The 13614-nt window shown below is 38.6% G+C and overlaps 1 protein-coding gene across 1 annotated transcript; it reads right to left on the bottom strand.

Moving 5' to 3' along the window:
- Positions 1 to 674: 674 nt before the first annotated feature.
- SOCS4 (suppressor of cytokine signaling 4) lies at positions 675 to 12339 on the bottom strand. Its single transcript, XM_015822814.1, has 2 exons — positions 12316 to 12339; positions 675 to 2103 (listed from the first exon to the last, which is right to left on the bottom strand). The coding sequence occupies exon 2, from the start codon at positions 2010 to 2012 to the stop codon at positions 702 to 704; it is 1311 nt and encodes a 436-aa protein (XP_015678300.1). The 5' UTR covers positions 2013 to 2103; positions 12316 to 12339; the 3' UTR covers positions 675 to 701.
- Between the last annotated feature and the right edge of the window lie 1275 nt (positions 12340 to 13614).

Raw genomic sequence — 13614 nt, 5'->3', positions numbered from 1 at the left:
GATTATTAGTTTGTGAAACAGGCATCTATGTGTGCTTCAACACAGTTCTTTTTAAAGCCTGTACTAATATATCAAAATCTTTTAAGAACATCTGCAATAGTTTGATTCTTAATAGATGTCCAGAAAATTAGACATATATATTCAACATTTATTAAAAATGATAACAACTCCAAATCATGTTCTGACACATAGCATATGATTGGGACATTTAATCTCAAAATATAAGCAACCTATATGAAATTTAAAACAATAAGTATTCAGAATGGTAGGAGCATCACAATCTTATTAATTTTACTTTTATAGCAAGGACAGAATGATTTAAAAAACCCTACAAATTGGTAATTCTGGAAGAACTACTATATTCAGTTTTTCAAACATGCCTGTAGTGCATATAAATTAGTTTATAAAAAGCAAGTCAAATTTGAACCTTGACTTAGGTTCATATCTAAAAAGTTATGCTTGAGTAAAAACTTTAAAATAGCTTCCTTGAAATTCCATAAAGCTTTATAGAACGTTAGTATCAGTTTTGCGTTTTTACAGAAACCTGTTCATTGGGGCAGGAAATAAAAATATATTTGGACATAAGGCTCAGGCAAAGTTAAATATGGTGGGTAGATATTTTTGCATGAAAATTTTGTTAATAAGAGAAATAGAAACAAAATCTCCCAGAATAATTATAAAAAAACTTCCAGAATGCCCTTCTAGGCATGTTGATCTGGTACATCAATCCTGAGGACTCTTACTTTTGATTTATAATGATATTCTTTCAAATACAGCTTTACAGATGGAGGAACAGGAAGGGCATTTATGCCATCGTAAGTTGTAGTGTTACAAATAGCTGTCCTGCATAGATGTTGAAGGGAAAAAGGGAAAGTTCTGTGTAAGGGAGTCGAGAGAAGTGGCTCAAAGAACATACAAGAGCTTGGATCTTTATAATGTTCTAAAAGTCCAGTAATGTCAGGGGAATGGAAGACACATGGATCGTGAGCATCAAAGCTGAAGTTGTGATTCCATTGTTCAATCCTGGCATGAAGAGAACGACTATAACGCCTGAAACTAACGGAAAACAAGTAATCCTCCTGGGCAGAATCGCGTAATAAAAAAGTCCCCTCTGGCTTTCCATCTAAAAGTGCTTCTGCAGCGTATTTATCCATCACTCCCCAGTAACATGGGTTATTATTGATCTGAAGGAGGTCAGGAACAAGACAATGAACATAATCAATCTGGGTGTGATATCTGAGTGGCATCTGCAGCTGCAGCAGGTCATCCTCTGTTTCCCACCGTGGTTTGTTTCTCTTCCTGGAGCTAGTGCAGAGTGTCACTACTTCATCATCAGAGTCCATGTCACTTTCCTCTCTGCTGATCTTTAGCTGCTTACCCATGGCAGATTCCTCTTGAGGATCACATGGATAGGAAGCATTATCAATAGCATTATTTTCCTGCAATACAGCGGAGTCTGGTTCACCTGCCCTCTCAATCTCGTTCAGTTCTTCATCTTTCCTTTCACCTTTTGATGAACCCACACTTAGCCAGCTTTCAGATATTTGTTTGACAGGGGCAGTGTGCCGCTTGATTAAATGCCATCGAAATGCTAGCTCAGATCGTGGTGGAAAAGGGCATTTGTCCAGCATAAGCTCACTGATATGTATTTTTCTCTTTGGTGAAAGCCCTGAAGAATGCCGAGTGCTACAACTCTTTATGGGGAAACATTGTCCCATCGCATCCTGCAGTTTCTGTTTAAAAGAACGGCCTAGGAACCTGTGACCACATACATGCTCCAATTCCATCTCAGTTGAGAAACAGCTCTGTTTTCTCTCCTGATTCCTTAGACTTAATGTAGGTTTTCCTGAGGCATTTGCCATCTCAGCATTAGAACTGTTCTCATTCTTTTTTGTCCAGGAAAGCTTCTTTCCACTCCATACGTATCCATCCTTTCTGTCTGCACTCCTGCTCCGGCTGGTTTTGGGTCTCACGTCTGCATTTTTAGGTTTCCTTTCTTTATTTTCTGCCATGCTTTAATGTTAAATGCTTCATAAAGATTCCTGAACTAATGTAGCCAAAATTCTTCACAGAAAGCACTCCTTGTGTGTTCTGAGGCTGTACCTATGAAAATGGGAAAAAAGAGTATTCAAACGTATTTATTTCTCACATTTCTATGCAACTAGAACCTGAAGACTGTTTATAAGACTAAAAAGAATAAAAAAGGTTAAAAACTCAATATGAACTTTTAACTGTTCAGAATAATATGACCACCTTCTGCAATGTCACTGATTTAATGTTTTGGGGAACAGGCTATTTCAGAGGGGAAGGGCATCATCAAAAATACTTATTCCCAGGCCACTGGTGAATTTATTTCATGTGGAGTGGAGACCTACAATATTGTAACATGGAATGAGTATATGTGATGGGTCAATTTTACCTAGGAGAAAATGGTCTTGGCAGTACCTCTAGGAGCCAACACACTTAGGGCTTTAAGAGTTAAACCCAAGACTCTGAATTATACCCAGAGGCTTACTGGCAACTAGAACAAAGCCAGAAATATTGGTGTAGCTTAGCAGTAACAGTTCTTTATATCTATACAATATAGATATAAAAATATCTATAGAAATAGTAGTGAGCAGATCATGAGAGACCATCTCCAGGTCCTTAGGGCCAATATGGTGCACTAGCCAGTTAGACCAAAAACCATCTTGCATACCTTACCCATCTGCCCATCAAGCAGTTATCATAAAACTATGAGAAAGCTGTGAGAAAAACTAAGTGATGGACCTGTCCTTGTAAGGCAAGTGCTATCCTACCTAGAGTAACCAACAAAGTAGATAAGGAAACAGATGATCTCTGGGCAAACAGTAAATCCTTCTTGTTTGGATACAGCCCCAACGTTTTTCATCGTATCCAGCCCCTCAAAGCCTCCAGGCACTAACAGAGACCTCAACAGCATTCTGGTAGTACCTCCCCACAGACTGATGGATAACTTCTCCAGCAGCCTCACAGGGATGCTGGGCAGCAGGAGAGAGAGAATCAAACACCTGCAGAACCAACTTTTCTCCTCCACTACCACTGATTGTAACTACTAACTACCACCGATTGTAACTAACTTAGAAGGAGGAAAATCATTGTGAAATAGTGGCACCAATCCTCAAACCACCCAGGCTAGCAAAATTACATTGTCAATGACACCAAAGATCACGGAGAGGATTAAATGCATTCCTGTCATCCAGGTTGTGACAAAGCTTTTCTACTAGAGTGATTAATGTTGTCTCAATCCAATTCCTAGTCTGGCATATACTTAACCAATTAAAATGGATACCAATAAGATCCTTCTCAAGCAGCTTCTTTTTCAACCGCCTTAATTGGAATAGTAATATTGGAGACTAGACAATAATTACCCAGATTTTGGGGTCCAGGGGAGTCCCCTTCAGAAGGGGGCACATTAATGTCTTGTTATAGGCAACTGGGATAACCTCATCCACCAAAGAACAGTTATGAATCTCCTGTACTCATCTCTTCTCTCCTGCTCTGGCTATCTGGAACCGGAATGGGAGTACTTGATGCCACTGGCTCGACGCAGCCACAAGGGGCGGCCTACTTACTACTGCCAAGTCCTTGCTGCCAACTCGCTGCTGCCATCTCCTTGCAGCCTGCTTGCTCGCTCGCCCGCCCTCCCGGCTTTCCAGCCAGGATCTGCAGTGAGTTATCCTCACAGCAAATTTACGGTGTTGAGATGTCCTGGAAAGAGATGGCAGCAGCGAGTAGGCAGTGAGGACTCAGCTGTGGTGAGAAGGCCTCCTCCTGCTGGCCACGTCAAGCTAGTGGCATCGAGTCATCACAGATCCATCTGAAAGAGCCAGGAAGGGCATGGATCTACAGATGGCCGAGCTCATGCCACAAAGCCTTATATTTGTTTCATCAAATCTAATAAATTCCAAGTAACATAAGATGTTGTCCAGTCACCATTTCAAATCCCACGGATGTGGAATCAAGATTCTGGTGAGAATTTGAGCAAACTTAAAACAGCCAGACAATAAATGCTCTTTATTCCCTCTGCAACAAGATATTAGTAACTTTAAATCGGACATCTGGACAACAGTCTGATGATGGAATGCTTCACCACCCTTATCATCATGGTACAGGATGGAACATGTTACCTATGTTTAGTTAAGTTCATCATTAATCACTTATCAAAATATATATGAAACAGAGCAGGCAGTCCTGCTTCCTACACACTTGTAGGACACCACAAGTATACATATTGCAACCAGATTATAGCCCTTTCCAAGGAATATTCTAGCCCAATGTAAGGAAAGTCTGGTAGCCTATCCTACCCTAAGCTTAAATCTACTTCAAAGAAAAGGATATTTTGGATGAGATTTTGAAGGATATCTTCAAAGTAAACAACTAACTGCAATGTTGTGTGTGGATCTAGCAGTTTGTGAGTGATTCTGTAGAAAAGGAAAAACTATACAGTAAAAGTTTAATACAGGTATTCCTTGACTTATGATCACAATTAAGTCCAAATTTTCTGTTGCTGAACTGTCATTAGTCACTTTTTTTCAGTGTTATAACTTTGAACTGTCATTAAAAGAATGATTGTAAGTTGAGGACTACCTGTAAGACGAATAAGACTGAACTTGGTCAATTAAATTCAAATGTGTACTAAACATAATTTTCTTTCACAATTATTTGCTTGTTCTCCCATTTCCCTGATCTCTTACAGTGATAACAGTACTGAAGATAATATATGTACCAGAGAAAGCAGGCAGCAATTCAACTCTGCACCATTTAGGCCTCCACTTTAATACTGTTTTCCCCAAAGCTATACCTTTGATTTCAGGGTTTTTTCCCCCAAGGTGTTCTGACTAATACAACATCTTTCAATTTCCCTGAATAATCTATGAATTGAGACCTGCAGGACAGTACTATGCATTTTACATTCAGTAATGATTACTCTAGGAAATATGTATACTGTATATGCATGAAGTCTTTGAATGTCAGACTTGAGGGCCTTACTCAACACTCAGCTGTAACTTCAGTGTTCATCTTTGTTTTACAGGACTTAAGAACAGGAAACAGGAAGCTTTGCTTTCACTTAGATCAGTGGTTCTCAACCTTTTTAATGCCGCGACCCCAACTGGTCGTAAGTCGAGGACTAAACCGGTCGTAAGTCGAGGACTAAACCGGTCGTAAGTCGAGGACTAAACCGGTCGTAAGTCGAGGACTTTCCCTGCCTGGGAGCGCCGCGCATGCGTGGTCCCGCCCCCTGCGCCGGCCGAGGTGTAGCTGGCAAGCGGCAGAGACGGAGCAGGCCGACCACCAGCTGGCCCAGCCCAAGGGAGGTAAGGCACCCGCCAAAAAAGGGGGGAAAAATGGCGGACAAAAAAATGGCGGACAGCCTTGCTTGGCGACCCCCATGAAATGGTCGATCGACTCCAAATGGGGTCCCGACCCACAGGTTGAGAACCACTGACTTAGATGGAATATACATGCAGAAAAGCTGTCCAAACAGAAATAAAATTTTGCTCATAAAGACAGCTACTAATAGTAGATCCTATCTCTATGGAATGTTAAAAAAATTGCATTTTATGATTTCTTCTTTGAAACATTCATAGCCTCTATTTAAATTCCTTAATAAAACATCCTTAGAGTCACTCCTCATCTTTTAGGGCTTTCAGATAAATGGATCTGTGAGTGATAATGTTCTGAATCACATCTAATTGAATTCTAATCTAATTAGCTTTCCAGAGCTTCCTCCATTATCATGTTAAGACAGACAAACTATAGATTAATTTAACTTCCATTCCTGGGAAAAGTCCATTTTCCCATTTTCTTTGCCTGCCTTTGGACAAATGCCATATTCAAGCTTGAAAACCATTCAATAGCAAAAACACAAACAAAAACCCAAATGAGAGATAAAGTAGGTCAACAACTAAAACATAGTCAAAAAATCATGTAATGCTTCTTACAATACTAGTTCACACAAGCATGATGTTAAGAGATGCTATTCTGTGCTGACACTTTCAGGTCATTCTTAAGACAGAAACTAATTAAAATATGTCACAGATCAGGTATTCTAGTCATTTGCTTTTTAAAATGAGTTTTTTGAAGGGTATCCCAAAGGCACTTGAAGCACCCTAGGCTTTATGTCCTGAAAAGGATTATAAAAATAACTTGTTTTACTAAAAGCAATTTTATAAAACCCTGACATATGAAAATGCTTTTAAGGAACCGCAGAGGAAAGGAATGACATTACATAAAGTAAGACTCCCTCAAGGTCTAATTCATGCACAGTACATTCCTTTCTTTGGCTTATTCTTTTGTGTATTTGTTTTCAGAAGAGAATTTAGGGACACAATATTTTTGAAGTGCGTCATAATAGCCTCTGGATCAGCTAGGCCACTTTATGAAGACTGCAGTTTTGAAAAGCATCTTTAAATATAAGCTTATTATGACATTACTATGATATTACTAAATCCACAGGAAGAAAGCCACAACGGAAGAAGGTACACTCTTGCCTGAAAATCAGATTATTTCTCACAGTTTGCAAGATATGGAAACTCTATAGATGGAATATATGTAAAGAGAAAGTGTATAAAAAGCCAAGTTAAGATGTGTACCCAGTGGTGGAATTCAGCCAGTTTGCACCAGTTCGGCAGAACCGGTAGCTAATTTTTTGTTGCCCAGGCCCAGAATGGACTTCCGGAAGTGGCATCCACACAGAGAACTGGTTGTTCACATATTTGAATCCCACCAATGTGTGTACCCTTGTCCTGAGTTCTTTTCAAATCCATTTGAGGATCATTCCAATCCCATGAAGCACACTTGAAGTTACAGGGGCCAAGTAGAATACATATGAACCAAGGAATTTGAATGGATGTTGATCAATAGTTTAATTTAGCACAGGAGCAGTTTCATTTGTGCCTGATGTCTTCTTACAAATCTCCTGGTTAACCATATTGTGCCCTACTCAAGTATTTTAAATATCCTTCAAACCTCTTATTGTAGCATTCATCAGATTCAACTCTTCAAGAATCAGGAGGAGTATATGGTATGGGTTTCCTAATTTCTATCCTCAAAATAACAGTCCTGTGGGATAGGTTGGTCTAGATAGTAACTGATAGTCTTCCTAAGGTTCAGCTCAACCAAGAATTGGTTCCCTCATTCCCTCCCTGGAATGCAGTTGATCTGGTCCTGGAGATTTAAACTCTCACATTAAAGAATTATTCTTTGACCATGGTTCTATCGATCTCTAAACCTGCCCCTTTACCTTGCACTTCATAGACTTTGCTGGTAGAACATATACTTTTTTGGGAAACAAATCAGAACAGGAGTTGAACAGTGCTACGATTTCTTTGCTATTTCTTATAATAGAGTAGAGTAGAGTAGAGTAGAGTAGAGTAGAGTAGAGTAGAGTAGAGTAGAGTAGAGTAGAATAGTTGGAAGCAACCTTGAAGGTCTTCTAGTCCAACCCCCTGCTCAGGCAGGAAACCCTATACCATTTCAGACAAATATTGACCAATCTCTTCTTAAAAACTTCCAGTGTTGGAGCATTCACAACTTCTGGAGGCAGGTTGTTCCACTGATTGTTCTGTTAGAAAATTTCTCAGTTCTGTCCTTGATTAGTTTCATCTATTACCTTCATTCAGTAGCTGGCATACTGATTCTTTTCGAGTTATTTTGAACATGTATCAAGATGCTCTTTTTATATTTCTTAACATCTTTTGCTAAATCAGCTTAGTTGAAGCTTTCATTTTCTACAATTATAGTATTAGATTACCTGTCAATACTCTCCCTAAACGACTGGACCTCTTTCCATTTCTTATATGTTCCTTTTTTCCCCCTTTCAAACTGAAAACAATCTGGGCATGCAAAGGTTAGTTCCAAAATACCAAACTATTCAGAGTCAGAACAGAGAGGATCCTCTCCCCAATTATTGTATTTCACAATCAACTTAACTTTATTTTTTTCTTGGTAGGAGAGATAAAGCTTTGGACTGCACCATCTATATTACTGCAGATTTATTGAAACAAAACACCTTGATCTTTTTGGGTAGAAGAAACCATAAAGCAAAAGGAATACAAGTATCCTGTCTCAACGATTAATGTTTTTATATTAATTCAATAGTTCTCAAAAGGTAAGATGTGACCTCCCAGGGAGTTGTAAGCAATTCAGAAAATAGTCACAACTAAAAGAATGACATTGGTATGGTAATCAAGTTTAGGCTTTGGGGTATTACTAAGCTTATAAATTGGTTTTCAGCTTCCTTTTCTTGTGAATTGTCAGCGATACTGTATTCTTCAAACTATTACCTATGTAAAAGAACATTAGTTTGAAATAAAGTTTTTTTCATATTTTCATATCTGTTTATTCTACAAAATGTTTAATCAATTAAAATCCTTGTTAATTAAACTTGTCCATTTTTTTTGTACTTTAACTTAGGTGCAATAGTTAAGGCACCAGGATAAAATCTGGGAGACCATGAATTCTGTTGTTTCCACCTTAGGCATGAAGCCATGAAGGTGGCTTTAGGCCAGTCACTTTCTCTCAGCTATAAGAAGGCAATGGCAAACCATTTCCAAAATTGCAAGAATTAATCTAAGGATTAATTTGGGCTTGGCTTTTCCTAGAAATATTTGTATGTTTCAGGCATTTCTGCTCATGTGGTATTTAGTAGTATATTTATAGATTTTGGAGTGTCTATAAAAATGTATATGTTAGTTATGTGCCAGTTTTATATATTTTATAAAGCTGTAAAAACTATGTCATGGTTTTGTTTAATATATTCACACTTAATTATTAAGAGTAACTGGTATATTTATTTTTTATCTGGCCCTAACCTTAATGAAATCATTAGCTTTATTTGGGGGAAATCACACAAATTCATTCATTATTTAAAGAAGCTGCAGTATTACAGAGTTTGAGAACACCTCTTTTGGTCTTTAGAGGAATTTTAAAAATTCTCTATATAATTGAAATCACAGATTTGTTTTTTCCCAGAGTAAGAAATAAACTTGTCAATATTTTAGAAAAAGAATGTGAGCTATTTTTCTAAAATATCGACAAGCTTTTCTTATTCTGGGAAAAAGCAAATCTGTGATTTCAATTATATAGAGAATTTTCCTTTCTACATTCCGCCCTCTTTCAGCCCTAGTAATCCTCTTTTAATAAACTAATTGAGATGATACAAGAACAAAGCTCTCACTTCTACCCTCTGTTTAACTAATATATTCTCATCATTTTATATCTTTACTGATCATAATGTTGCCACTGAGAGATATTCCTCTTCCCTGACTTATTATTTTAGGGTTTTTACATGATCACTCAGTCAGTGATTGAGCAAGATAAAAAGTACTTTTATGTTATATGAAATGTTAAATTAACACAGCACTATGCTGAACCTAATGATAGATTTAAAGCAATACCTAAGTCCACAATAAAAAATCTTATGCATGTAAATACAAAATACTATTAACACAAATTGGGAATATAACTATCAACATAAAGGCCAATTACATTTTGACAGTCTGGTGACAAAAAAACAAACATAAATCCAATTCAAAAGAAGCACTCAAATAAATTGTATTCATATAGATTTACTGAAGGCCATATTTCATTCTTGTTCTCCTTCCCATCAGTTTCACCCTCTGTGCTTCATAATATATAGACATTTAAACTAAATACACATAGCTTCATGTCAGCTAATGCAACAAAACAAATTAAAGTAAATGGCAGTCTAGTTATTAAGTATATTTTCACCCGGAGGGCAGTATTAATGGAGTGAGCCATTTGGGAAGTCAAGATATGGCATCTGCTTTATTTTAACAGAAAATTAGCAGAGGTGATATAGACAGGTCGTCTCAGTAGAAAGAAGGCTTGCATCTTCCATTTGTAACTGGCACTTGAAAAACATTTAAATGTGAAGCTAGCTCTCACAGAAACAATAAAGCAAAGAATCCTTTTGAGTTATATGATTTTTGACTACAACAAAAGTCATCATAGCATGAAAATCACTGAAGAATTTTAGTTATTGTTCCTTGACACATGACTGCTTCTATGACTATAATGCCATATCTTATCTGAGAGAGAGCATGGAAATTGATGCATTCACTTTAACTTCACTTAAAGCCTGATGTGGATTTTATCCTGAAGGGAGAACATACATATTTGACTGATCTTTTCCTACATCAAATCAGGAGGACAGAATTTTGCTAGAAGCCATGTCCTAATTCTTTTCAAGTGCACATCATCACTTTTCTGATACCAGATTTTGACTGGAACAGAAATTGCATAATGGCTTTTGCATATTATCAGGACCACATAAGGCATTTGTGCATCATTTTACAAATATATTGACTGAAAATGAAAAGATATTATTATTCACTTGGAAAATACTACATTTAGCTATTTTGCAGTGAATTTTACATAAGAAAAGGATATCATCATCACTTCAGAGTTTACTCCCTCTAATTTGTTAACACATATTATATTACCAAATGTTTTTTTCTTCAAAATAAAAGCTGCACAAGTGATTTATCCCGAACATTCATGTATGTTAGATATAAGAAATAATATATTGAACTGGACTTGCCAAATACATTTTGGATTCAGACATGAAAAATCCATAGCAGCTAGTTGATATGGAACACAATTAATTCTGAATGTCTCCTATTTCAACCTTTCCTAAATGAATGACAGCTGGGTAAGTATGTACCAGAAGGTTTTACAGTGAGAACTTCCCAATAAGATTGGGATCAGTTCAGCTCCAGTAGGCGCTAAAATCAGTAAATTATCTTAATATTTGGTCCTGAAAATCCACAAGGCAATTGAGATGAGAGGAGAGACAGATGTGTCAAGCTAAAGGACTTGCAAAATCAAAGAGCAGAACATTATCCCAAAGAAAAAAGTAAAAACCAATAACAATAAGATTGAAATGTATAAAGAGAACAGGCTGATAGGAAATTGTCTACTTTAACTGCTCTCAAGCCTCCTAGATGGTTTCACTTAGTTTCATTCAACCTCAAAAATCATTTCTCACAATTCTCCTAAAACTGCAGATCTTCTAAATAGATATTAAATGGCGGAGAAAATGCGAAGAGCATTAAGAACATTTTCTAAAATAAAACAGAAGTTAGTTATCTTCAGATATTTTGGTATAATGTCATGCTTTAATACTACTGTAAGACATGACGTTGTACCAAAATATTTGATTAGATATTTGATGACTAAATGATTAGAACAATATTTTAATTAGAACCAGTTAAAATATAATACCCATTTTCCTAGGAAGAACATAGGCACTGACTTTTTTAAAAAATAAATTTCTCTATGCATCCACAAAATGATCTGCTCGATTAACAAAGCACAGCATGAGACCAAAAATATTTCCCCATGTAGTGTAAACATGACCAAATAAGCTATCCAAAACTATTTATATATTTTGTCAGCTAAGAGTCAGCCAAACTAAACTTCACAATACAAGTGGGCAGGAACAAGAATTCACACGCCATATGCTTTCTCCAACTTTTAGTTTTTATTCTAAAAGCAGCAGCCTCAGGATGAAAATATGAACAAATGGCTTTTGGAATATTATCAATAAATGTCCCACAGATGTCTATTTCAATTAGTCTAAGTGACATTTCCATGTAACTTTAAAGACTTTAAAATATATTGAGAAAGAATTGCCAGATGATGAACTTTTTAGAACTACAAGTAGGCAAATCAAAGCTCTTTAGAACAAAACAAGTGCTTGTTCTAAAGATGAAATCTTCTAACCTTAAGACCTACCATTTCTTGGCTAAACTTAGAAGGTGGATGCAATCACTAAGATGGCAAAAGCTGAACTAAATACAGTGGATATTTCCCATGAAATCTTACACTTCAAACAATCAGCAATATACAGTAGCTATTGGCCACAAATTCTGAACATTTTATAATATGCACTTCCAGAATTTTAAAAGAAGCTTTGAAAATGATACTTTTTCGAGCATAAAATTTCATTTTTTTTAAAGAAACTGTTGCATTTAACTGTTTTTAAAAGTTATGCTGCTGAAATGATGGCTGCAGCTATGAAATTAACATTGAAACTGATTTTCTGTTTTTTTCCTTTTCCTCCAACCACCAACAGTAGATATCCTCTCTCAAATTCAAATTCAATTCAGTTTTTCTCCCCAGGATTTAAAGAAACGTTTCACCAAGAAGTCGATCGTGGTAAGCTAATAAAAGTTGAGTATCTTTATTGGAGAGGGATAACTTTTGTCAGAATGAACAGAGGCCAGTTCTTTCCATCTCTCCCCTTCCCCGTGCCCTGTACATGCTCACCTGCTGCTTATCCGAAGAAACATTTTGAAGGGATGCCAAAAAGCAGGGAAGACAAGAGAAACCTCGTCCAATACCGTGGCACTGACAGGCACCAGGGCTCGCCATCAGACACAAAGGATGACGGAGCAACTGCACAGCTGGAGGAGGAGGAGGAGGAGGAGGAAGGGTCGGGGCTGAGGGGTCCAAGGATGAGGAAGGAAGATGTCAGAATGGAAGGGGAGGGATCTTTACCCCCCTCCCCGTGTGTGTGTGTGTGTGTGTGTGTGTGTGTGTGAGGGAAGGAGGGAGGAAGGAGATTGGAGGATGAGGATTGAGAAAACGAAGGAATGGGGGAAATTGAAGGGTATGCTAGGAAAAAGTGGCTGAAGATGGATGGAAATTAACAAGGAGAAGCAACAGCTGCAATTCGAAATCCATTCGTTTGGGAGGAAATCCCTATTTACGATACATTGGAAGTTATTTCTGGTTACATATGGTAGCTGCAAAGGAGAGAAGACTGAAGATCTAGAAAAGCTTCAGAAATCTCGATTTATGGGAAGGGGTGGAGGGAAACAGTAAGAAGGGAAAAGGGGACCGCGGCCAAGAAAGCTGCTGCTAACTGCAAAACAGGAGCGGGTTGTTTTCTTTCTTTTCCCCTAAAATCTGTGTCTCCAAAGAAGCGTTAAACAGTGGGAATAGTACAGAACGGGCAGGACAGGAAAAGAAAGGAGAAAGAAGGGCGACTGGGGGAACGGAGCAACGCCACGATTCCCAGGAAAAAGGGGCTAGGAAGGACGCAGAGCCAGAGAAGCCCGGCGGCTTTACCGCCTTTCCTTCTACCCCACCCTTCCCGCCGTCAGCCCGTCCCTCAGCCTCGCTGCCACAGGCACCGCTTTTCCTCTCCCCCTTCCCGGTGGTTATGACGGCGCAGACGCAGCCCGGCCCGCCCCGTGGCCTCCGAGACAGGATCCAGCCGGCTTAGGGGGGCGGGGACCGAGGGAGGGATTGAAAGCGCAACGGCCGAATGAGAGGCCAAAGAAAAGCCCGGCCCGCCCCCCGGGCGCCGATGACGTCACTCGGAAGCGAAGCGCGGGAAAGCTCGAAGGACGGCGGGTGAGTGAGGGTGGTGGGATGGCGTAGCTTTGCCGGCGAGGGGATGTGAGCCGCTCTTTGGGGCTGTGCTTGGAGAACGAGCGTCCCCCGTAGCTTGTCTCACGCACGTTCTCGGGATCCGGAGGGGGAAGGTCCTGTCGCTGTTTCTCGGGTGGAAGGAAATAAGGCGTGTTACATTAGCTGACCCAACTTGGAGCTCTCTTGGTG

Source organism: Protobothrops mucrosquamatus, unplaced genomic scaffold (assembly GCF_001527695.2).
Source record: "Protobothrops mucrosquamatus isolate PMUCROS unplaced genomic scaffold, P.Mucros_1.0 scaffold1685, whole genome shotgun sequence".
Taxonomy (NCBI): domain Eukaryota; kingdom Metazoa; phylum Chordata; class Lepidosauria; order Squamata; family Viperidae; genus Protobothrops; species Protobothrops mucrosquamatus.
The sequence above is the reverse complement of the archived record's forward strand: the minus strand, read 5'-3'. Positions and strand labels throughout refer to the sequence as shown.

Bases quoted from the DNA above. Each gene is read 5' to 3' on its own strand.
- SOCS4 (XM_015822814.1), bottom strand. From the start codon at position 2,012: ATGGCAGAAAATAAAGAAAGGAAACCTAAAAATGCAGACGTGAGACCC.